This window comes from Lutra lutra, chromosome 5, assembly GCF_902655055.1.
Source record: "Lutra lutra chromosome 5, mLutLut1.2, whole genome shotgun sequence".
NCBI lineage: Eukaryota > Metazoa > Chordata > Mammalia > Carnivora > Mustelidae > Lutra > Lutra lutra.
In genome coordinates, this window is record NC_062282.1 from 109,811,254 (window position 1) to 109,837,360 (window position 26,107).

At 38.3% G+C, this 26,107-nt stretch overlaps 1 protein-coding gene across 3 annotated transcripts in view; it reads left to right on the top strand.

Moving 5' to 3' along the window:
- Positions 1–26,107, top strand: part of VCAN (versican) — a 112,152-nt gene that overhangs the window by 57,399 nt on the left and 28,646 nt on the right. For 2 of the 3 annotated variants that reach the window (XM_047730414.1, XM_047730416.1), the window contains 3 exons: positions 11,165–16,390; positions 19,711–19,824; positions 21,372–21,485. In XM_047730414.1, the coding sequence (XP_047586370.1) occupies positions 11,165–16,390; positions 19,711–19,824; positions 21,372–21,485 (5,454 nt within the window). The remainder of the gene's footprint in view (positions 1–11,164; positions 16,391–19,710; positions 19,825–21,371; positions 21,486–26,107) is intronic. The other variant, XM_047730417.1, reaches the window with a different exon arrangement.

Sequence of the window (26,107 nt, forward strand, 5' to 3'; positions counted from 1 at the left end):
ACCGTCAGAATTTTTTTGCCAGCAAATTAGACCTAATGGCTATTACTGTGTAGAAGGAATGTTTCCTAAACTTTGACACATACTCTTTTTTCCAAACCACAGGGATCATGAAACGAAATGATCACGTTTGTACATGTACACACACATACATGTATATACACCTATACACAAAATACACAGATATATGTTTTCTTATTTATTCAACAAGTAGTCAAGTAATGACCACACATAAGATTCTCCACTAGAACTGGATTCTTGAAGCACGTTCTGTGATTCTCTGAATGAATGTGGATGGGTGGTCAGTTAGCCCCATAAGATCGATGGCAGAGGTAGTTGACGTCCTGGAAGGAGCCTTTGGAAACAGGCCTGGGTTCATTGTCAGCATTGTGATTTCCATCTGTTTGGTCTTAAAAATTGCTTTATCTCAGGAGGTCTCAGTTGTTATAACATTTAAAATGTATAATGATACCACAAACTCACCATGTTTCTTAGAGGAGGAAGGGATCTCTTCGAGGGCTTTTCGGTCGCTGTGGTAGGCACATCACACCAATATTCCCATGACAACAAAGGACTCCACGTAGTGCCTGGCACGTGGGGACTACTAAGTTCAAATTAATCCCCTCTCTGTGTTAGCAGTTGTTTTATTCTGGACTTCAACGTGTAGGGACACTTATAGATTGTTTTGTACTGGAAAAAGGTAAAAAAAAAATTAAATTATCTGAAAAATTCCAGATTTAGACCCACAGGGAGCCAAATATAACTATACTGTAGTATCCCTGTGATTGTAAGAGCTTGTTAAAATTTTAATCCTCTATGAATTGTGTTTATCTAGGGTGATGCCATTTTGGGTGCAAATCAGAGGCAGCTGCAACCCTTATTTAAAATTTAAATGTAGTATTGATTCTACAGCACCTATATGTAGAATTCATTAGCTTTCTGCTATTTCTTCATGTGTGAGAATTGGGCTTATGATTTTGATAACCACCCATTTAATTTTTTTTTTTTTCCAAAGAAAAAGATCTTTTCACAAATTCTTTATAAATTTTTTCCAGGTACTAGGCCTAGTCTCTTCTTGCATATTCATGGAATGCATGGACATTCCCTGCTGTCTTTTTGTTGTTGTCAAGGAAACCCCCAGTTCTCTACACAGGGATTACATTCTTCTTTCTTAATAGGTCTTAGATCATTCATTTGTGCAGTGAATAAAAAATGTATTCATGGGCCCAGACAGTGTTCAGAACATTTCTGAGGGAAGGGATGTAGCCAAGGGGAGAGACGTGCATCGTGAAAGGAGCAAAAGGGATAAAAGAAAAGGAAAAAGAAATGCTCTCTGGTGTTTCATTTTTATGACGTAAAGCTGAAAATTGTATATTTTTAATAAGGCATTGCCTATTTGTATCAGTTTACAAAATGTGTGACATTACACCTCAGTGAGGGAGGTCAGTCAGGTACGAGAAGAGTTGCCTATTCAGCTGTTTCATTGGTAGAATGATTCCAAGAAGGGGGCGTTGGCCAAGAGGTAGGGATTGGGGATGTGTTTTAGTGAAAACTGCTGATATATTTTTTCATTTGTATCAAAGTGCTTTGAATTTTTTTTAACACCATAATTGAGGTGATAGAAAATGTAAAATAGTCTTTCATCCCAGAGCCATCATGTGAACAACTGAGAACCTATTTTATTGTATTAAAAATGGTGTTCCTTAGAGAGGTACATGGGTGTTTAGACTTTTTGAGTACAGATCAGGAGGAAACACCTATCTATTGGTAAGAAGGCTGTAATTGTCGTAAAAAGAATGATTCGACTCTTGGAAGGAAAATAAATTATGATAAGCCTTCTAAATACTTGTTGGAATTATTGTAATAGTCAACAAAGTATTTCTCCATAAATAATTTAAAGTGGAAGTGTGAAAGGAAGACTCTCTGGAGTGAGAGGGAAAGTTTAATTATATTTCAGCATCTGTGTCTATAAAAATTTGACATATTGTGTCATGATATTATGTCCAGGTGTGCTTGCACACGTGTATAAAAGACCGGCTTCTGGTGGCTTCGTCTTTTGGCTTTGTCCTGTAGTCTTCTTGGTTTCTCACAGGGTGATTTAAGTTGCTTTGGCCATGTGCTGCAAAGAGTAGGTTTCTGAAGGTTTTGGTTTTCCTAAGTTGAAAAAGGAAAAGGAAATATATTAAGGTATATTTCTGTAGAGTATAACGGAATATACTATAGTTACCATTTTTCACTATGCTGCACACTCACCTTACTCTGCTCTGTAGGGAAGCCATTTTACTGTCTGCAGATGAAACATTCTCCTCGCATCTCTTCACACTCACTTCCAGGAAATAATTGGAGGTGTTGAAATAAAGTCATTCAGTCAAGCTATTGTGTGGCTGGAGAAAAGAAGATAACGCAATCTATTGCTTAACAGGGAAGGCAACTTGAAATAATTAGTAAGCAAAAACATATAATAAAGACTATTTGCTTGTTTTAGTAAAAAGAGAAAACTAGACATGATATAAAATAAATTAATAGAAGAAGCATCTTTAGATTTTGCTTCACAGGAAACTCTGGACACTCATTCCCTTACTGAGCAACCACTCAGCTTGCCTGGGAGGGCCCAGAGCTACACTAACCAGGCACCAGGCAGCTAACCAAAAGTGACGCCATTCTGAGAACTGGGGTTTGAGAAACACAAGGAAATGGCCCAGTGCATAAATACTGCCAACACCGATTCTCAACCCTTGCTGACTATTAGAATGACCCAGGAGCCTCTAAGTAAAAATGCCCATGTCCCTATCCCTCATCAGACAACTTGAATTTGGATTTCTAGTGGGAGGGCTCAGACATTTGTACTTTTGGTTAGTTTGTTTTCTTAAATTTCCTTCATTTATTTTTCACTACTAGATATCTGTATTTTTAAAAGTGTGATTTTGATACACAGTGAGCATTGAACATCAGTAAAGTAAAGGCTTTCTGACCTGCAGACAGCTGGCTGAAGTAGGTAGTCCTGTGGAAGGGGATGCTTTAAGCTTCTGCCAGTTAAGCTATACTTTACCAATTTTAAGGAGAAAAAGAATATGTCTGATTCAGTCTCCTTTGAGTGAAGTGGTGTTCTTTGATCACGTTTTGGGAAAGGTAGATTTTGTCCTAAATGTTAAAATGAATGTTGGCATCTGTAAGTAAGGAAGAAAACAGAATCAAATATCATTAAAATATATGTTTTTTTTTCAATTTAAAAAAAAATTATTTATTTGACAGATAGAGAAAGATCACAAGTAGGTAGAGAGGCAGGTGGAGAGAGAGGAAGGGAAGCAGGCTTCCCGCTGAGCAGAGAGCCCGATGCGGGGCTTGATCCCAGGACCCTGGGACCATGACCTGAGCCGAAGGCAGAGGCTTTAACCCACTGAGCCACCCAGGTGCCCCTAAAATACATGTTTTTAAAAAAAGTTTCAGGAATAATTGTAATTGAATTAGAAGTAAGGGTAAGGGGTGGAAAATATGTCTTGAATTACCCAGACTGCATACCTCACTTTGCTGTATCCATGTTACCTTCTCTATATCAATGTGGAAACTATAAGAAAATACATATGGTTATGGCTTAGGGATTCTTTTTTTTTTTAAGATTTTATTTTATTATTATTATTATTTATTGGTGGGGGGGCAGGCTCCCCACTGAGCAGAGAGCCCAGAACCCTGGGATCATGACTAGAGCCGAAAGCAGAGGCTTTAACCCACTGAGTCACCCAGGCGCCCCTGGCTTAGGGATTCTTTTGACTCTACTACCGAAGTGACTTTGTTCATTATACATTTACATTAAGAAAAATGGTGATTACCACCCTGATATAAGCCTATATGGAATACTGGATTTGGAAAGAAAGTGAATGATTAAAAAAAAAATTTTTTTTTTTGAAACTGTGTCTTCCCATTTAGATTATCTGGATTTTTATATCCAGAAGAGTCTTTACTGTTTGCATTATCAGTATGATTCTTTAGTTGTATCTCAGTATTCAATCTGCTACTGCAATCAAAGGACAAAATTTCTTCAGCCCAAAATTCACATCTTTCAAAGGAAGTATTGAACTGTAATAGAATGTTAACGATTTCCTTCTTGATGATAAAAAACTGAGCAGACATTCTGCCAACAAAATTCTCAAAGAGGGGTTGAGTGGCAAGAGTATGAAGGTCATTCGTGTTTAAAGGATCTCTTCACACACTTTAATTACAGAATACAAAATTTAGAATGGGCAGTGAGACAAAAATACAAACACAGCTAAGGAATTTATACATAAGAAATGATATGACCTAAGTCCTGTGGCATACGAATCAAAGATACAACCAGTTTGGGCTGAGGAGTTTTACAGAAGATGTCCTGGAGAACCGAGGGCTTTAGCTGGATCATTCATAAATGCAAGGTCAAGTTCAAAGGAGGATTTAGAAGCATTCCAAATTGGGGGTCGGAGGGCTCTTCTTGAACAGAAGTTGAGCCAGGAATTAGGAGTATAATAAGATGGGGACATGGAGTTGCTGGGCTCCAAGGCAGCACAGAATTCTAACAGAGAACTGAAGGAAGAGGATAAATATGGGACAGTTCATAGGACCGTTCAAACGCCCTGTTGAAGAAGTCAGATAGAAGAGGTGAGCAGAAACTGCTATTGACTACTGAAGAAAGGAGTAACATAATTAAAAATAAAATGGTGCTGGTAAAGTTTACCTTACCAGTGATAATTTAGAGGTCTTAGAAAAGAAGTATAAACATATTTATGAGAGGCATTTGTTTTACTTTACTCAAAGCTTTTACTTAAATTTTACATCCTTGATTCTGACCAAAGCATTTTTCTGGTGTTAGGATATTTGGTATCTATCTATCTATCTATCTATCTATCATCTGTCAAAGGCCTTCACAATGTTGGAGAAGTAAAGTGAAAAGAATAATAAATATACTGCCTGTGGTTGGTTCTTGTTTATTTGTTATATTTTTAAGCAACTTTGAAACCTGAGTAACCTGGCTTACTTCTCTTTCATATAGTTCTTTATCTTATCTCATTGTTCAGAAATGCTTGAAGGTCAAACTTACTTGATTGTTCTCCAGGAAAGCCCGTGCTCTTTAAATATTGGAAGTTGCAAAGTCCCCTAGGGCTTTTCTGTAAGTAAGAAGAGCTCACACTTGGTGATATCTCTTTGAGCACACTTAGACTAGAGGACTCTATCTAAACACCTTCTTTCCACTTGAAGGAATAGCATTATTAGGGGATTATCTCAAGTTGGGGAAAAGAGATGATTTTTATCATCCTCATAACATGTCTGCCTCTTTAAAGTGAGGCCATCAGAAACGCTTATGTTGTTTATACACATGTATTACCCTTTCTGGGTGTAAATTCATGAATTAAAAAATATCAAGCTCCCGCTCAGCAGGAGTAGGTTGCCAGTCTACGATAACATGCTTGGGAGATGCACCAAATGAACCTCAGCTAGCAGAGTTAATAGGGAGGTAGGGGTCACAGAGTCCAGTGCTGGCCTCCCAATGTTCAGATTAGTCTCTCTTATCTCTGAGGAGATTGAGTATTGATGTAAATATCACTTGATTTTCAGTTATTGAGGTAATTAAGGGTGCAAACATATCTGAAGAGATTTGGGGAGGGTGTTTATATCTCGATTACTAATCTCAATTTTTGTAGCATATTGAGTCAGCACCATTTTTAGTGTCTCAAATTTTGAGACTATTAGGGGATTTAGGATATCTGAAACAATCTGATTGAAATTTCTATTAGGTGGGAGCGCCTGGGTGGCTCAGTCAATTAAGCATCTGATTGCGGCTCAGGTCATAATCCCAGGGTCCTGGGATCAAGCCCCATGTTGGTCTTCCCTGCTCAGCTGGGAGCCTGCTGCTCCTTCTCCCTCTGCCCCTCCCCCTGCTTGTGCTCACTTTCTGTCTCTCAAATAAATAAAATCTTTAAAAAAGATTAGGTGATTTTCTTTGCTTCCTGAGCTGCCAGCATTGTATTTTAAATTAAGAACACATCAAATATGAAGGAAGTTGAGGCATTTTTTTCTCTCTGGTTGTTGGACCTATAGATAAGTGTCAGAAAACATATAAACATCTTAAAGAACTTCAGACTTTCTCTATTTAAATTCTATAAATATTGCTCAGCCACTTCAGTATGGTTGCCTATTTTATTTTTAAAATAAGGGAACAAACTATTTTTGTTGCACATTAAAATGAAATCCATTTTACTAAAGAAATGTGATCCTACTATATCTCTGCTGAGTATATTGGTATATAGTTATATTTAATTAAAAGCTCTTAAACTTAAATTGTAAAATTCCCCGAAGAGAATGTGAACCTTAGCCAGCTGCCTATGCATCTTAGCAACAATGTTTTGTGTCCACTAGCAGCATGACTGGAAGATTGTGCTATGTCCACAAAATTCTGCCATGAAGTACTTAAATATACTTGGTGAATAATTTGAGGTCAGCTAGGAATTAAGTGTTGTGTGAAATGCCATTAAAAAATCTATTAACTGTGGTACTAGTATATTCAAGTCAAGCTGTTAAAATACATTTGTATAAACATAGAACAGATTATACATACACTGTGTAGAGTTCTGTGGTTTGACTCTTGAAATCCAAATAAAAGTTATATTATCCTTAGAATAAAATTCCAAAATAGAGAGTCTTTTATAAGGACTTGTTCATCTAAGAGCTGGGAATGTTAATTACTCCATTAGGTTGCACTGTTAACAGGAACTAGAGCAGATCATGATTTTGGAGTAAGATACCTTCTTTTAGAATGCACAGGTGTCTCCCCACCACAACCCACAAAGAAAATTTATATGGTTTGCAATCATGATAGTACTTATAACTGTCTAATAACATGGGTGGTGGGTGGTGGTAGTAACAAGAAAGAGGGATGAAGAAATAATTTTAAAGACTGAATAATAAAAAGGAGCAAAGGGGAATCTGGGTGAGATGTCCAGTAGCCATAACAGGAATATAGGATGGTGGCAAAGAACTCGCCCATCTGTGCTGGGCAGATTTCAGAGCTCCACACCCCCTGTGAGATTTTTAAAGTATGGGAACACATTAGCCACACTGACAGAATAAAATGTAGATTGATCTGTAGAGAATCTGTTGGTGGGAAAAAAAAATATGTTTAAAGCCCTAGAAAATGAACATTTCCCTCACCCTCAAGACAATATTAAAAAATGTGATGAAAGCATTTGGAAGCTGACACAACTTACTTAAACAATGAATATTAGTCACTTAGTTGTGAGACTATGGAAAAAGGAAACAAAATAATTTCAATGTTATTTTGTATCTGTTTTATTTAAGAATTCCCCTCTAGTAGAACATTTCTGTGATACAGATCAAATGAGCACATGTTAAAACCTATCTCTTCTTCTCAGTCACTGTTTAGTGTAATGTGCTGATAGTTCTTTGGTGGTCACTGGCTTCGTGGTATAATGAGAAGCATAAGACAAGACAGCTTAAGATGTTTCTGTGTTTTCTACTATTCTGAGAGTAAGTCAGATCAGACACTTGGGACGCAGGTGCAGGAAGGAATCCTAGGCTAAATGTAATGATTGGTACATTTGCAATATGTACACCCCAAGATTTTCCTTTTCAAATTAAGAGAAACGAGTGTAGTAAGGCCATTTTTCTTAACCTCTTGGAAAGAGCATTTGTTTGAAAAAGAGAAAGAGGCAGGCAGGCAGACAAACAGACTTGGAAGATATTCTTGGAGGTTCTAGGTCTCTACAGAGTCTCAAGCATCTGCAATACAGTCTGACACATAATAGGTAGTACATTTTATGCAGTCAGTTGTCCTCTGGGAAGATAATACAGTTGGTTGTGGTAGTGAATTTAATTTTATGTGCAAAAATCAAGATGCAAAGGCCAACTCTGCTACGCTTGTATTGCTGTGATAGAAATATTGTGATACTTACTTAGGCTAGAAAATGGAATATATTGCATCTAACAGTTGAATCTTTGGGTAAAATATTCTGATATGATGGTCTGAAGTGCTAAGGGAGGTCCCCATAGATTCACATGCAATACGAAATGTGGAAGTTCATTATCTAAGTGGAAACTGGACTAAAACAGCAGTACACTTTGTTCATTGGAACTAAAATTAGAAAAATATAAAGTAAATGCCAGGGTGTTTTATTAATTGAATTAAGTAGATTTGATGAGAATTGATAGTCAATGAAATTAGTATATAAATTGTTGATTTACAATTATAGTTCTTCTTTGTTTTCTATTCTAAGGGGAAAAAAACATTTTATTTTAAGTTATTCATTCCTTTGTAAAACACTTAAGTGAACATCATGACATGTCAGTTCCTTTGACACACCTTAGTGTCTTCTCTCTCTCTCTCTCTGCTTTTCTTCACCCCACTTATTTTTAGAGCTACCACCATCCTTCATTGATGGGACCTCCATTTATACTCACTAAGAAGGTGATGGGATATGTTTTAATCGGTTTTTCTTTTTTTACTAATTTTTAAAGTAAGGAATTTATTTAGAAACCTATATCAACCTATGCAGGTGATGAGTATTATTTACCCTGTTCCTGGCCTAGGAGTTTATAAATAAACACTATCAAGCAGTCATTTCCTTATTTATCCTATGTTTGTTTGGAGAAGCTTGGTTGAATGGTTAGTTTTACCTTCATTATTTATAAAACAGTAAAAAATGTGGTGGGGATTTTATGCTTGACACAGACCTGTGTTTCTTATTTAAAATTCTTTCCATATTTAAATGAAAAATTCTGTGTGAATTTAGTGTCTGTGTGTGATACTTCTTGATGCGAATCCTAGTTTTATTTACACCTCATGAAACCTAATGCAAAAGGTTGAACGTAAAATGAGAATATTAGCAGTTGAAGATAGGCATACTTTTGAAGCTCCAGTTAGATGCTATAAAGTTGTACAAAATAGTTTTCCTGAGTCTGGCTTACCTTGACTATGTTAAAATAATATTGGCAATGAGAGACTACTTAATTTGGTGATTAGATAAAATTGCTGATATGATATTTGAAAAGATTCATTTGTACAAAGGCGTTTAAAATGCATTCTCATATACATATATGTACATATGCATATATATTATCATTTTTTTCATAGCAAAACAGTGGGCTTCATTGCAAGCACTATTAAGAGATGTTATCTGAAGATTTTAAAAGTGTCCTCTTCTAAAACATACACACCATGAGACACTGTAAGAGCACAATAACAACTTCAGTGATGTAATATTGAACGAGCTTATGCTTCTAATTATATTTTTTGAAAAAACGTAAGGCATTTAGTCATGTTCTTGTTTGGCAATTAGGAGTTGTTGCAGCATCTGTGGCAGAAATCATTTGTCTTCATTTTATATTTTCGTAATATGCTAGAGTTATGTGTTGATCTCATTTTTCTTATGGTAGAAGAATTTTTTATTCATTTGAATACCCATGAGCCTTTGTTTTTATAGTTGGAAGGCAGAATGTCTGAGGTAGAATGAGAGGGAGATTTGGTTATAGGACATATGGTTAGGGTAAGAATAACCCAGCCTTATACAAGTAATATTTTATGGAGATTACGTAGTGAAGATGTGATGGGATACAGAGAAGAGTTGTTGTTGTTGTTGTTGTTGTTTTGTTTTGTTTGTTTTTTGCTTTTAGTAGGGTAAAGGGGATAAAGGTAGATAATATATGTCTTCCAGTTACATAAAAGTTCTGTGGTCTTTCGTTTTCTAAGCAAACCATAGTTAAAAACATAGAGGAGCTTCTTAGAGTTTTTCTTGGTAGTTCCTGTACTTCTGAATTTATTTTGATGCATAAGGAATACAAGCAAGACCCGTTTTTTCTCGTCTAACTTATCAGTAAATGATTGATGTTGATCTTTTCATACATGGAAAGAAGTGGCTTCTTGCTACAGGAACAATCTTCCTACCAAAGGGGGACAGGGCTGGATCCGTCATAATTATTCTTTCTGTAAGCTTCTCGGTTTCATCTGAGTGTATGTGGCATGAATTGGGGCTCGGCTGAAAATTAATTCTGCAACAGGAGAGTGAGATACTGTGCAATCCTCGTGCTGCTCTCTGTCTTCTCACGGGCCCTTGCACGCATAGGTACCTTTTCGCACTCCCGTGACACTGGGACGAGGACAGTTGCACTGGCAGAAATCTCTCCTAGGACAACTGAATTACACTCTGATAAAAGTGATGGCCCAGAATTTCCTCCTTCCTGGTGCCCAGACAAGGCGTTTGGCTGATGTAATTCTGGAAGCACAAGAGTCCATTGAGCTAGCTTAGTGGTTGGTACCTTATAGCAATTTACAATTTACAAGAGAGTGTTCTCAGGATATGTGTTATTTAAAGTGTGCTAGTTCAGATGTTTAGATGTGACTCCTGAACTTTCCTTGGAGAAATGTTAATAAAAGGAACTGTAACTGACCCAATCCAGATCACCTCTCATGAAGGACAAAGGTGTGAAGTGCGGTGGGCCCTTCCTTCCTTCTTGGTGTTCTCAGTGAGCTCTCCCTGCGTGGAGCCTCCATGCATGGCCTCCTGCCTGGGTGTCTGGCCCATGGCTACAGCCTTTGCAGCTAAATTTTGTCTCACTGTTACACTGGGGAGGGGCTGTGGTTGCACTGTGAAAGATCTGTAAAGAAACCTCTCCTTTACTTTCCTGAAACCAGTCTTCTCTAGGACAGATTATGGCCAGAGAAGGAATCTCTTCTTATTTCCTTACCGAATAGAGGGTGTCTCAGACTCCCCTTACATAAAACAATAACCGCTTACTTTTTTCTGTATGATTTGGTGAAATGGTCTTAATTTTTCTTTTTCTTTTTTTTCAGTTCACATGCATATGAATTTCCACATTTCACAATTACAATGTATATATGTGACTCCTTGTTTCATTTTAAGGGTCTTGCTTTGTTAAACATGTTGAAGAGTTCTCATAATCTGTTCCTATAATCTTATATTGGGTTTATTTTTCCGATTGTTAATGTGAATCCACAAATTTGGAGACTGAGAACCACGTGTAGAAGGGTAGTTGCACTCTATGTGAAAAGATTCGAATTCTTCTTTGTGTGCATGAGTGTGATCAGCCAGCCTTGCTGTCGATTTCTTCTGTCATACACTGCCAAATCTTCTATTCAAGTATTGTGAAAACTCTTTGTTTTTTTCAGGTCGAATGAGTGATTTGAGTGTAAGTGGTCATCCAATAGATTCAGAATCTAAAGAAGATGAACCTTGTAGTGAAGAAACAGATCCAGAGCACGAGCTAATTGCTGAAATTTTACCCGAGTTTATTGAAATAGATCTGTACCACAGTGAAGAAGACGAAGAGGAAGACGAAGAGTGTGCAAACGCTACGGACGTCACGACCACCCCATCAGTGCAGTACATTAATGGGAAGCAGCTAGTTACCACTGTGCCCAAGGACCCAGAAGCAGCAGAAGCTAGACGTGGCCAGTTTGAGAGTGTTGCACCTTCTCAAAATTTTTCAGACAGCGGTGAAAGTGAAACACATCTGTTTGTGATCACCGAGACCGGATTGTCTACCGCCATGCACCCTAATGAATCGAAAGAAACAACTGAGTCGTTTGAACTTACGTGGAAGCCCGAGACTTACCCTGAAACACCCGAACATTTTTCAAGTGGTGAGCCTGATGTTTTCCCCACAGTCCCGTTCCATGAGGGAAAAGCCACAGAGGGGCCAGAATCAGTCACAGAAAGAGAGCCTCAACTTGATAATCTGGTCCATGAACATATGGAACCTGGAACTCTGTTTTCTGAAGAGTTTTCAGGAGATGCTGCCATTGACCAAGAATCTCAAAAAATCTTTTTGAGGGCTACTGAAGGAACATTTGATGAAGAGGCCGACAAAACTATTTCTATCGCATATACTCCAAGTATAGTTCCAAGTTCTGTGTCAGCAGATGTTTCAGAGGAAGTGTCAGTTGCCTTTACAGGAAATGCCCTCCCTGATGGCGCATTGTCCACTGTAGAAAGCTGGGTAGAAACAACCCCTAGAGAAAATGTAGAGCTCTCAGGGAGTCCTTCAATTCCATTTCCAGAAGGCTCTGGAGAAGCCGAAGAAGATAAAAAGAAAATGTTCACTTTGACAACTGATTTATCACAGAGAAATACTACGGATACACTGGTTACTTTAGACACCAGCAAGATCATGATCACAGAAGGTCTTTTTGGTATTTCTACAACGAACTTTTACTCCGTTTCTCAACAACCTTCTGCAGAAGTAGCACCTACCAAATTTGGAGGGGAAACAGACACTTCTGAGTGGGTCTTCAGTACATTTCTTGAAGGAAAGAAAAGGAAAGATGAGGAGGGAACCCCAGGTATAGCTTCTACAGTTCAGGTATATTCATCAACACCAAGATCAGATCAATTGATTTTACCTTCTGAATTAGAAAGCTCAAGTGAACCAACATCTGGCGATTCAGCATCTGCTGCCAGGAACAGTTTTATGTCCTCGACAAAACCCACAGAGTCTGAAAATGAAATGACAAGTTCTACTCTTGTCTTTACAGAATCAAATGTTTTAGACAGTCTGGGGGCACAGACTGCTAAGCCCAGCAGTAGCAGTCAACCTGAGGTTCAGGAGGGGCTGTCCACTATTCCAGGGAGCCCTGCCTCTCTCTCTATGGAGCCAGGCTCTGGAGAAGCTGCTGCTGACCCAGAAACAGTCACTGCATCTTCATTTTCATTAAATTTAGAGTCTGAAAGTCCAACCAGGAAGGAAGCAGCTGGCACTTTGTCTCCCCATGTGGAAACTGTATTCCCTTATGAGCCAACAGGATTAGTTTTGAGTACTATAATGGACAGAGAGGTTGCTGAAATTGTAAGCCAAACATCCAAAGAAAACTTGATTTCAGAAGTCTCAGGAGAACAAAATCGTGGGCCAGGAATAAAGGGCTTTTCTACAGATTTTCCTTTGGAAGAAGATTTCAGTGGTGACTTTAGAGAGTACTCAACAGTAACTTATCCCATAGCAAAAGAAGGAACGGTAATGATGGAAGGCTCTGGAGATGCAGCATTTCAGGATACCCAGATTTCATCATCTGTAATACCTGCTTCAGATCACACTAACCACAGAGCTGACTCAGAAGGACTGAGGAGTACCTCGGTCAGCACTTCCACCTTCCCTTGGGAAGAGTTCACAGCCTCAGCTGAGGGCTCAGGGGAACAGCTGGTCTCAGTAAGCAGCTCTGTGGACCAAGTGTTTCCTAGTGCTGTGGGGAATGTTTCTGGTACAGACTCCCCATTCATTGACCAAGGATTGGGAGAAGATGCTATTAATGAAGCCAATGAAAGGACCACAATTTTACCAATAGCAGAAGCTGAAGGTACTGAAGCCACAACAGAAAAGGTGGAAATGACAGTCAGTGGCACAGTTTCAGTGAATTTTCCCCAGACTATGGAGCCAGCCAAATTATGGTCCACGCAAGAAGTCAACCCTGTAAGGCAAGGAATTGAAAGTGAGACAGCATCAGAGGAAAAGATTAAGGAGCCAAAGTCTTTTGAATCCCCTCAAAGTCCAGTTGCACCAGAACAAACAATGTTTGATTCACAGACATTTACTGAAACTGGACTCCGATCCACAGATTATTCTACACTAACAGTGAATTGGACTGACAGTACTGCTGAGGAAATGGAGAAGGAAGGCGTTTCCTTCACTGATGAGTCTACTCCAGATCCAGAGTTAAAGGGCTTGGAACGCTATACTGCTCTCCCTGAAGTTACTGAAAAATCCCATTTTTTCTTAGCTACTACCTCAGTGACTGAATCTGTATCAGCTGAAAGTTTAGTTACAGGTTCTCCAATCCAAAAGGAGGAAACTATAAAACTTTTTCCCAAAGTTGTGAGGCCAACAATGATAGAGTCGGATGCTGATCTTTTATTCTCCGGACTGGGATCAGGAGAAGAAGTTTTGGCTATTACAGCATCAGTGAATTTTACTGAAATGGAGCAAATCATTACCACATTCTCTCCCCAGGCTTCTCGCATGGAGAGTTTAGAAACCGGCCTCATAAGCGATACAACAGAAGACTATGAGAAAATGGAAAGTGTAGCAAATGAAGTTAGACCACCCATTTCCAAAACAGACAGCCTCTCTGAAGATAGTGAGACAACGTCCAGCACAACCTTACTAAAAATTTTAAGTGACACCAGAACTGAAGGACCTTCTATGGCACCTCTCACTTTCTCCACAGATACTGAACATCCTCAAAATCAGACCCACGGTCGGGCGGAAGAAATCCAGACTAGTAGACCACAACCAGTGACTGAACAAGTCTCTGATGAGAATTCTTCAACAGTGGAAACAAAAGAAACACCAGTCCCTCCCTCCGATTTTCTGGCTAGAACGTATGGTCTTGAAACAGCAACAGGAATTGTTACATCAGCACCAAAACCATCTGACTTGCTTTATGAACATTCTGGAGAGGGATCTGGGGAATTGGATATGGTTGATTTAGTCCACACTTCTGGAACTACTCAGGCAAACAGGCAAGGAAGCACCACATTTGTTTCTGATAGATCCCTGGAAAAACATTCTGAGGTTCCAAGTGCTGAAGCTGTTACTGTTGATGGATTCCCAACAGTTTCAATGTTGCTGCCTCTTCATTTAGAGCAGAATGAAAGCTCCCCTGATCCAACTAGCACACTGTCAAATACAGTGTCATATGAGAGGGCCACAGAAGATGCTGCAGATAATTTCCAAGACCATCTCAGAGGATTTGAGGATTCCACCGTAAAACCTAACAGAAGAAAAACCACTGAAAACATCATTATAGATCTGGACAAAGAGGACAAGGATTTAATATTGACAATTACAGAGAGTACCATTCTTGAAATTCTGCCTGAGCTGACATCAGATAAAAATACTATCATAGATATTGATCACACTAAACCTATATATGTAGACATCCTTGGAATGCAAACGGACATAGATCCAGAGGTACTATCAGGACCACTTGGCAGTAGCGAAGAAAGCACTCAAGTTCAAGAGAAGTATGAGGCAGCTGTTAACCTTTCTTTAACTGAAGAAAACTTTGAGGGTTCTGGTGACCCTATTCTGGCTAACTACATGCAGACAACACATAATGAATCAATGCCTTCTGAAGACAGAAGCCACTTAGATCCCATGGGCTTTACCTTCACACCTGGGCTCCCTCTTCCTAGCACAGAAGCAGAGTTAGATATTTTGCTTCCCACAGCAACATCCCTGCTCCTTCCTAGTACATCTGCCACAGTTAATCCAGAGATTGAAGAACCGAAAAGTGAAGCAAAAGTCCTAGATGACATCTTTGAATCAAGTACTTTGTCTGATGGTCAAGCTATTGCAGACCAAAGTGAAGTAATATCAACGTTGGGCCATTTGGAGACACAGGATGAGTATGATGAAAAGAAAAATGTAGGTCCTTCTTTTCAGCCAGAATTCTCATCAGGATCTGAGGAGGCACTGATCGATCCTACACCCTACGTAAGTATTGGTACTATCCACCTTATGGCTCAGAGTTTAACAGAGGCACCTAACCTGATGGAAGGATCCAATCCCTCGGATTACACTGATACAACATCAGCAGTTTCAGCTTTTGAAAAGTTATCCTCTCAGACACCATCATCTCTGCTCACTGTCTATTTAGGCAGTGGAGCCTCTGAACACACAGAGGACCATGCAGCAAGTACTCTGCCTGGTACAGATGCTGCCACATCTCAGAGGTCTCCAGGAAGTCTGGCAGATATGGAAGTGACTTTCACATCATTGAATGAAGAGCTCCTTCACATAACCGAGCCTCCATCCTTATCTCCTGACACTGGATTAGAACCTTCAGAAGATGAAAGTCATCCTAAGTTATTAGAACAAATGGAAACTTCTTCCACAGAACTGACTGCTGAAGAGGGAACTGAGATTCTCCAAGATTCCCAAACCCAAGCCAATATTCACCTTTCTGGAGAAACAATGACGAGCAATATTAGAACCCCTGCTCCTGGAACTATGGTCACAACTGCAGGTGAAACTAAGTTAGAAGGTGCTACACTGTGGCCACATTCTACTTCTGCTTCTGCAATTTATGGAGTTGAGGCAGATGTCGTGCCTCAGCCCAGCCCACAGACTTCTGAGTGGCCCACCATTCCTTCCTCTCTGGAAATAAACCCTGAAACCCATGCAGCTTTGATCAGAGAGGAGGATTACACAGTACCAACATCAGAACAGCAAGTAACGACAAGAATTCTTGATTCCAATAATCAGGCAACAGTAAGCATTGCAGAGTTAAATACTGAGCTTCCAACACCATCATTTTCCCTTCTGGAAACTTCTAATGAAACCGGTTTCCTGATTGGCATTAATGAGGAGTCAGTGGAAGGCACAGCAGTCTATTTACCAGGTAAGGTCACAACATTGATAAATCTGTTTCCAAACTTGGAAACAGTCCCTTGATCCTAACACATCTATGCATATAGTTTTTATTCTGACATTAAATCAGTGGAGATTGTTATATTATTCACATAACCATGGGACAGGCCACATTACTGAGTCCATAATTAGAGGCAAAGAAAATAAGTGTAGAGTATTTCTGGGCTTTACAGATATTCTTTGTATTCTTCTGGGTTTTAGAAACAACATACAATTATGACATAGAAAAAGTGAAATATAAAGATTCAATTTGGTTTTACCTATAACTAAAATATTGCTTTGTCATATGCCCTGTAGTTACACATCTTAGTTTAAAAACGGGGAGAAATCCCGTTTTTAAAATTTTCTCATTGACGGGTGCTATTATGGCAATATCAAAATCTGTCAGGCCTTTAAAATTTTTTGAGTGGTAAATAACTCTAATAAACATCCACATAGTTTGTGCAATATCAGTTATCAGTTCACACTTTTGTGTAATTTCCTTGTTCCCGATAATCTGTATAATGCTTCTAGCATTATAGTGCCTAGCCAGGGGTGGGGGCGGGGAAGGGGAAGGGGGTATATATTTGCATCCTGCCTGTCAAAAGAGGACCTCTTTTTTTTCTTTTAACTGAATGGACAGCAAGCATGAATTTGATATTGGTTCATACAGACTCTCTTACATGATCTTCACAAAAATGCTATGTTATTATTATCATCATCCCCATATTATTATCCCTACTTAGAAGGGTGGGATGTGGATGTTCAGAGAAGTTCTGTAATTTGCTTGTGGTTGCATAGGCACACACACCATGGCATTGGTGGGATTTGAACCCAGATCAGCTCCACTCCAAAGTCATGGTCTTTTCATTGCTCTTTGCTGGTTACCAATTAATATAGTATAAAAATGAATAATTGATATTTAATTATTTATAAACTAGATATCTTAGAATATTTACTTTGTAGAATTTATTGTCCTTTTAATCTAGCTTGATAATACTGACAAGTCTTCTTTAATGGGGTATTTTCTAATAATGTTACTTAAATAACAATGTCAGTGGAATCCACAAATAGCCATTACCACCTAGTGACCTATGAAAAAGAAAATAAATAAAAATCTATACTTCAAGGGCTGTGTTGTTGAAAATATGTTTTATTTTAATGAATATATTTTACAGCATGGCTATACTTGGAATTATTCTCCCCACCGTTTCAATGTTATCTTTTTGCCACTAATGGTTCTCTGTTTGTTGTGCTTCAGATAGAGTAAAATAATCAATCATAAAGTGCAACTTTTATAAATGACTTAGAGTATTTGGTGAATACAGTTAATTGGAGGTGGTTGATGGATTTTTGTTGTTGTTACTGTCATGCTATATTTAGTCTGTAAATGATAACCTAGTAATCTGGCCAATATTTATTCTCTTATAATTTAGTTGAAAGTTCCTCAGGTTGATGAAATACAATACAGAAATCATGGGTAAGTCATAGAGAGTTAGGTTTGACTGATGGATGAGAAATTTGTGCCAGTAATCCATCCAGACCACAGGATTTACCTAGAATGAGAGCCTGCTTCTTCATTGCAAAGCAAATTGTGACCTTAGGCGAATTCGGTAAACAGTGGCTCACATTGGATTGCCTGGTTTCTCTCTCGTAGGTTCAACTTTCAGAGAGTAATACAAACTGTTTAGGGAAAATCAGAATTCGTCAAAACAAAACTTTTCTCCTGATCTAAACTACTTTAGGTTCACAGAGGACCCACTCTCTTGCCAAGTCCTTGTCCATAGTCTCAGCATGGTGTCTGGAGTCTGTGGTGGGAATAATAATAATACTTCACATTTGTGTGGCACGTCACAGTTTTATCAAGCACTGTCACATACGTGTCATTTTGGTTTTGCATCGAGGGCAGCGTGTAGATGTGTTGTGGACGGCGTCCTTGACAGAGAAGCAGTGTCCTTTCAAAGGCAGAAGGCTAAAATGGCTAGGGAGATTTTGCATATTTTTACAACTATAGGAGAAAGAATCTTAGAAAAATTAGGGTCATTTTTGAAGAAGTAGGTGTAAGCATCTGAATCAACCTGATTATAATGTTGAACTCATGCATGTGAATGTCTTATCTCTCAAGTCTTTCTCATAGTCCAGAATTTACTTTACATTCAGATAGTTTGAGTTTGACTTTGTTGTGTGGAAAGTCTCAGTTACCTTCTAGAGCAGTGCCTCCTTACTTGAATGTTCCTTAAGTTTGTGCTTCATAAGTGGATCTCTTTTTTTTTCATGTGTAATTACTTCAGGGTTTCAGGACTGAAGATTCTTGAAAATATGGTTTTTATTCCATATATAACCTATTTGTCTCAATTATTTTGTAAGACTTTTGACTCTCATCTGAATTTTTAAACATTTTGAAACAAAAGCAATTCTGAAAACTCATTCAAATAATAAATAGAAGCAACTCATTTAAATACAATTATCCAAGCAATACCACAGAATAATATATGTGCTTGAAGTATTGTAAAAATATTTGCCTTTAGGAAACATATCTTAAAGTGTTTCTCAGAAATTTGTGTCTCTGGCCTTTACATTTATCTTCTAGGAGTGTCGATTTTATTTGTGTTCTAATAAGAAAAACTGTAATAAAAATTGGGGGTTTCAAAAAAATGGGGGTCTCATTTTAGGTGAGATTTTTGTCTTTGGGTCTGTTTTTATACAGTAGAGCTTAATTTATGTGTTGCTTTTCTTCAAGTATAGTTTAAAGGAGTACATTTGGAACGTGTTTTTGGAAAAAGCATATTAATGTAGCAGAAGAGACTTCAGTGCACACTTTCGAAGAAAAACAGTTTCTGAGCATTAAGTGGTAAAAGGCAATAATAATTCAAATGATGATAACAAGCCAAACTGCTAAAAAGAATGCATGTTTTGTGTATCCAACCATTTCACATGAACTAACCTCGTTTAAAAGAATACATTTTCCATTCACTGTGCACATATGTGTAATCATTTTTGACTAAAATCAATTGCCATTATCATGCCGACTAAATCTGCAGTAGAATATATTAGTTGCCAGATACTGTACAAAATATTGCTTAGAAATAATGATGACTGAATCCCAGAAATAAATAGATGCAATTTGTAACGATTAGTTATAATGCCAAGAAACACTCCAAAGAGTAAAGTTAATGTTAATTTTTATGCATAGTATCTAAATTGCTATGGTAAAGCTTACATTATGGTAGCAATCAGTGGCAATTTATGCTACAAAACATGGAAAACTGGATATGAGCCTAATTGCTTTTCTTACTTTCCTGAATATGGTAGGACCTGATCGTTGCAAAACGAACCCATGCCTTAATGGAGGCACGTGTTACCCTACTGAAACTTCCTATGTGTGCACCTGTGTGCCGGGATTCAGTGGCGACCAGTGTGAACTTGGTAAGATGTTCTTGTCTGAAGGAGTGTAATGCTTTTCCAGAAGATATATTGGGCAGAATTTATATTGCTCAAAGGATTTCAGAGAAACCCATGTGTAAATGAATTATTTGTTAAATGACATTAAAATCATAGAGTAATTTAAGTGGAGTCTGGGAAATGGGGACAGGTGTTTGCTGAATTTTGTTAATATACCCAAAACTCAGTGAAGCTTAGTGAGGTGAACAGTGTCTTTTTATAGTTTCTACAGATAGGCTTTACAAATGCCAAGTTGCCTAAATAGTAAGGAACTATTTTAATCTCCTTCCCCAGATCTGCATATCAATAATCAATTTAAATACACAAAAAATTTTAGAAAGCTGTATTTAAAAATGAAGGAGTTTAGTTTTTATGTTTTGAGTTAACTTGCTCCTCTGAGGTGGGATGGGCAAGATCCTTCTCTAGTTCTCTCCAGAGGCCAGCCTAACGCACCTCTACCTGCATAAGTTTTGAGGTTGTTGTCCTCTTCTTTTTGGGTTTCAAGGAGTATCATTGTCTCTTTACTAAATCAGTTCCTTTTACTCTCACTTTTATTTAGGTTTCCTTTTCTTAAAAAAAAAAAAAAAAAAGCTGGTGGGACAAGACTTAGACACAGCAAACAAAGGCACAGACACCACAGATGGCAGAATACATTTAGGTGACTGCAAGTGTTCAGGCATGCCTATGTATGGGTTTGTGGGAGAAAGTCCTTGAAAGCCGGGTGGATATGGGTAGGTCTGAGAAGGTTCTGAATCCAATGTACAGACGAGTTTACTTCCTACTCTAGTAGAGGGATTTTTAAGACTTCAGTGGGCATCAAAATCATGGGCAGGGCTTCTACAATACCAGTTGTTCCCATCCCCCCGCCCCAAGGTCTGATTCTGGAGGTCTGGTGAGGGGGGCCACTGGGAATGTGCCTCCCTGACATTCTCAGGTGATGCTTATTCTGCTGGTCCAGGGACTACACTTGGAAGATCTCTGCCCTGGGCAGTTGGGATCTCTTGAAGGTTTGAAAGCCAAAGAGTAAATTATCATGTCTGTGTTTGAAGGAGATGACAGTCAGCAGAATGAAGGATGGATTGGAAAGGAAAAGGCCCAGTCAGGCCAGTTACATATTTTCAGTATTCCACAGGTATGGTAATCAGAGCATGAGCTAAGATTGAGGGTAGAATGTTCCAGGGATTTCTTTGTCAGTTCTAGGATTCATGTGCCCATCTAAAAGCAATGGAGAAAATGACCCTCCTATGAATAACTTTGAAATTTTTTTAGGGTTGCCAGATTTAGGAAATCAAGTGCAGGAAGGTCAGTTAAATTTGAATTTCAGGTTAAAAGAAAAGAATAATTTTTGAGTGTAAGTAGCCCTAAATACAGCATGGGATATATTTATACTAAAAAATTATTATTTTCTTTAAATCTGAAATTGACATTTAACTGGCTGTTCTTTCTGTTCTTTATCTGGCAACCTTATACTAACTAGGATCCTTTGACCTTTTCTGAAAGTATTTTTGTGGCCTTTTATGATTTTATTTCAGATTTTGATGAATGTCACTCTAACCCCTGTCGCAATGGAGCCACATGCGTTGATGGTTTTAATACGTTCAGGTGCCTCTGCCTTCCGAGCTATGTTGGTGCACTTTGTGAACAAGGTAAGAGCTCATGCAACATCTGTAGGATGAACAGGATAGCTATTTCATTGCAAATGTTACTTCTGGACGGCTTTTTGGCACAATTATTTGGATGTTTTCAGCAATGTTGGCCATACGGCATGTTTTTTCCTGCAAAGGAAATTCACAGGTTACTTAAGTACGTTCGGTGTCCTTATGTGTCCATAGCCCATGGAAAACAGAGTTGATTTAATCACTGATGTTTTGCTGATAGAACAAAATTGCAGACAGGCACATTGAGCTGAATTTAAGGACATCTAGCTCACAAAAGGAACCTTGTTGTCAGTATTCTTACTGAGGACAAACTAAGCATTGACCTTAATCCATCTGTGTAGCTTGTACCAAGGAGTATCGAATTCAGTGCTAGCTGCCTTTATTTTCTCCTCCTAAGCACTTGGGAGTCAATGGGCTTATTTTTCATCATCAGTCATCTCTGGAGAATGCATTGGTATAGTTGTTAGAATACATTAGCTTTGGCTTGGTAAATGTTACATAAAAGGTATTGTAAATCTGCTCAACGGGGAATTTTCCTACTACAAGAAGCATCTGCTTTTTCTGAATGAAACAAAGGCCTGTGTTCATGATTGCTTGAATCTCATGATCCCTGTAATTGGTATTTTATGGCCAACCTGAGAATGTATTTTAGGTGGTTAATGGTAACATTTCTTAGTCATCAATCAGAAACAGATTGCACTTTCGGCTATACTCAGCTTTGAAATTTTGATTTCCTTTACTTAAAGTCATACAGTGGTTTGGCTTTGACAAAAATGCCCAGTGCCAAACTTCCATTCCACCAGACAGAATGAAAATGCATTAGACACTCAGACACATTGGTCTGGCCCCACATTCTGCTTTACTGTGTTAATCCAGACGTCACCACAATTAGAACAAAACCGAAAGCAGCACATATTGAATTGCCCATCAAAAAGGGTAGGTAATGGCTTCATTTCTAGTTTTTTTTTTTTTTTCTAGTTACATAGGATGAGTCTGTTTAGAATTTAAAAGGTAAATATGAAAATGGAGCAGTCTCATCCTTTTCTTAAGGAAAACAGTAAGAAAGATGCCATTTCTTGAAGAAAACATAAGGGTGAGATCCTTGAAGTATCACATATGCTACAACGATTCTGGCTTCCCTTAGTTCCAAGTCCGAGCAGCAATTAAAAAAATCACTCATTAGCAAATGTTTACGGAGCACCTACTGTCTTCCAAGTGCTATCCTGGGTACTGGAGGTAGAACTTGGAGCAAACTAGACAAGATCCCCAGTCTGGTGACTCAACTTAATTCTTGGCAAGGAATAAAAAGAGATGCTATTTGTTGAATGCCTTATAGTTTATCAAATGTTCCCAGGTACATCATTTTGTTTACGTGACAGTATCTCTGTGTGGCTAAATGGGCCAGAAATTGAGGCTCAGAGAAGTGATGTACTCAAGGTCACACAGCTAGTAAATTAGAGAGTAGGAAAAATGAACCTAGGCTGCCTTTTAAGGCCCAGGTTTATCTCAGTATCTTCACACTTTCAAAGTAACACTCACAGATAAGCATTTTATTTACATGTGTATTAAAAAGGTTTTGCTTTTCTTCTCTCATTTGTAGTACCACTTAGTTTTCAGGTGCATTCTGTTTTGTCTTAAAGCGAGTATACATTCATCGCCATTATTTGCTGAGAAACAGCTTTCCCGGTCTGTTTACCCGACGCAGCTGTGCTTCTGTGATTTATTGCCAGGACCCTGAAAGATTTTTTTCTCCTCTTTGCAGGTTGCCTAAGAACAAATGTTTTTTTCATTAACAGCAGCATTGTTTTCTAAACAGTTTTCTATCCAAATTTCAGCAATGACTGTGTTGTTGTTTCTTCAGCTGACCTTTTCTTCTCTGCATTAGTAACTTCCCAACTCCCAGCAACTCTGGAATAAGGGACCTATTTTGGTAGTGATAACCAACATAAACTCTAGAAGTGGATCTTAGAACAGTATGGAGACAATTCTGTACACACTGGTTGCTCCAAACCAAAGTCAGGGGTAGGACTCACCAGCGAAAAGCACCAAAATGTTAACAGTTTCTTAAGGCTTGACAGCTCTATGTCCCGGATGTTGAAAATATTACCTACATGACATAAAGAGAATACATTTTTAGTAAAATTGTTTAAAAGTGATAGTTTTGGCTTCTGTAGTGATGAACGGGAGCTGTCACACTTTCCCTTACAACACACACAGGCAGCCAGCACACACACACACACACACACACAACTAAATGTGGGTCTTTGTGATATAACCCATGCATTATAGTAGTCTTAAAGTGTAAGAAGTATTTCCCTATGTCGGATGATTTTTACAAAAATATCACCCAAATGTGTTGCTTTTAATGAATGAAATGTGTATCGTGCTCTTTTTAGGTGAGATTGGAAAAACACACTGCTTCTAATAACTGCTATCAGAATAGCATCCTAGAAGATGCTGCGGGATGCCTAATCCTTCATTACATATTTAGAGAATTCATGAATAATAATTAAGTAAATCCACATGGATATTTGGCTTTTTTCAATAAAGAGTCACTTTGTTAAGTAGTGTTTGCACATATATTCATAATCATTAGGACCATAAGTCTATGGTTTCAGTATGATAGATGAATTAAAAAAATTAGCAAAAACCAACAAGCAGTCCCATTTGGACCTGTGTTCTGATAGGAATATATGCACCTGTTAACTGAAGAAGGTGTTATAGCAATGATGTGGCGATACATCTAAATTTTATGATCCTTTGGGTTTTTTGGTGTAAGAGAAAAAAATACTTAATGATAATCTGTTTTAATGATAAAACACAAAGAAGACTGGACTAAACCATTGGGTTAATAGAGGATATGAGGGTGTAGAAGCATTTTTTTTTTCCTAATGTCTTATTTGGAAAGGTAGGGATCCTCTTGAATTTTGAGCTGTGACTTAAAATATTATTAATTTCCATGGTTAAGGCAAGCTATGCTGCTATAATATCACATTACTGACTTTGGCAGTAGAGTTTTCTAAAAAATCTTTCCAGTTCTCCTCCTTTATAAACTAACTCCCTCAAATATGAAGATCCATTTCCTCCCCACCCCTCCTACCTCACCTCTAAATCCTTCCACGGGGAGCATAGCAAAAGGAAATTTACAGCATCTAAGTCCCCCAACTGCACTTCATCCTTGGGGGCTACTTTAATCCCAAATCATCTAGCTGTGCCTTGATTCTTTTCCTGTGAGATTTGGTGGTCTCCAGAAACACTTTAGTAAAACTCAAACTTCCAGGGCGCAGTATCTAAACCAGTTAGTCAGCTGGCCGTAACCAAACAAGAAGCCAGATAGACTAAACTGAAATAAAGCCCGCTTTCCGAGATAAGCTGCATCTGTTGTATGACGATGGTCAAAATCCCTGGAGCCAGGAAAACATGAAAAGCTCTCAGAATGCATATTTTCCCACAATTACAGAAAGAGGAGCAAATGGTGTGACAGACAGGAGGCGATCTGACTATCAGTTTGGCCCCCAGGTCTGATGTATACAGAAAGCATGTATTTCATCTGGAAGGATTTTGTTTCCTTCATCAACCAGGAAGATTAGAGTAAGGGAGGGCAGTTCCTAGGTGATTTGGAAAGTTTTCTTGGTGCCTAAAATTCTATAAACTTTGTTAGTGTTTGCGTGTAACTAGTTCAGTGGATTTCTGAGGTATGTTTTGTGATAGTCAAAATTATTTCCAGTGATCATCATTGAATATGTACCATTGAGCCAACTACTTTCCTGTAAAAGTATTTAAAAACTGGCACGCTAGAATCTAGAAAGTACAGCCGAAGCTTCCTGTCAGCGTAAAATTTAGATTTATTTGAAAAATGTTGACATCCTACCAGGACACTGGTTATAGTGTGCTGTTATAAAAGAGAAAATATGCATATACATATATAAACAGACATATATATATGAGTGTGTGTGTATGGCTTGGTGGAAGGTGGGGCACGAAGAACTTATTTAATTCTTTTTTTTTTTAAGATTTTATTTATTTATTTGACAGAGAGAGAGATCACAAGTAGACAGAGAGGAGGCGGTGGGAGGTGGGTTGGGAGGAAGCAGGCTCCCTGCTGAGCAGAGAGCCCTATGTGGGGCTCTATTCCAGGACCCTGAGATCATGACCTGAGCCGAAGACAGAGGCTTAACCTACTGAGCCTCCCAGGCACCCAAGTTATTTGATTCTTAAAAAACTTAAAAGAAACTTAAAATCCTGATGCATTTATACAGGGAGTTACCTCTATTTCCTTTCCCTCAGAGAAAGGCCAACAGTCCTAGCTATATCACAGAAGCTATATCACAGAAGCTATATCACTGATGACAATTATTTATTTTTCTCTTTGTAAATCTTATTTGACAAAATCCTGTGTCCACCCAGCGGCTCTCTCTGGGAAGTGGTAAAGGAACTACTTAGCTTTTGAAGTCCTTATTCAAATAGGGCATTCATAATCCTATTAGCCAGAATTCTTATCTTATCACTTGAATGGCTCTCTTCAGAAAAGTTGTGTTGGTGAGGATTTAGGCCCAGTTGCTTCACAAGTGAGTCAGTAGACATTGCATCCTGAGAAGTTTTGTCTGGCC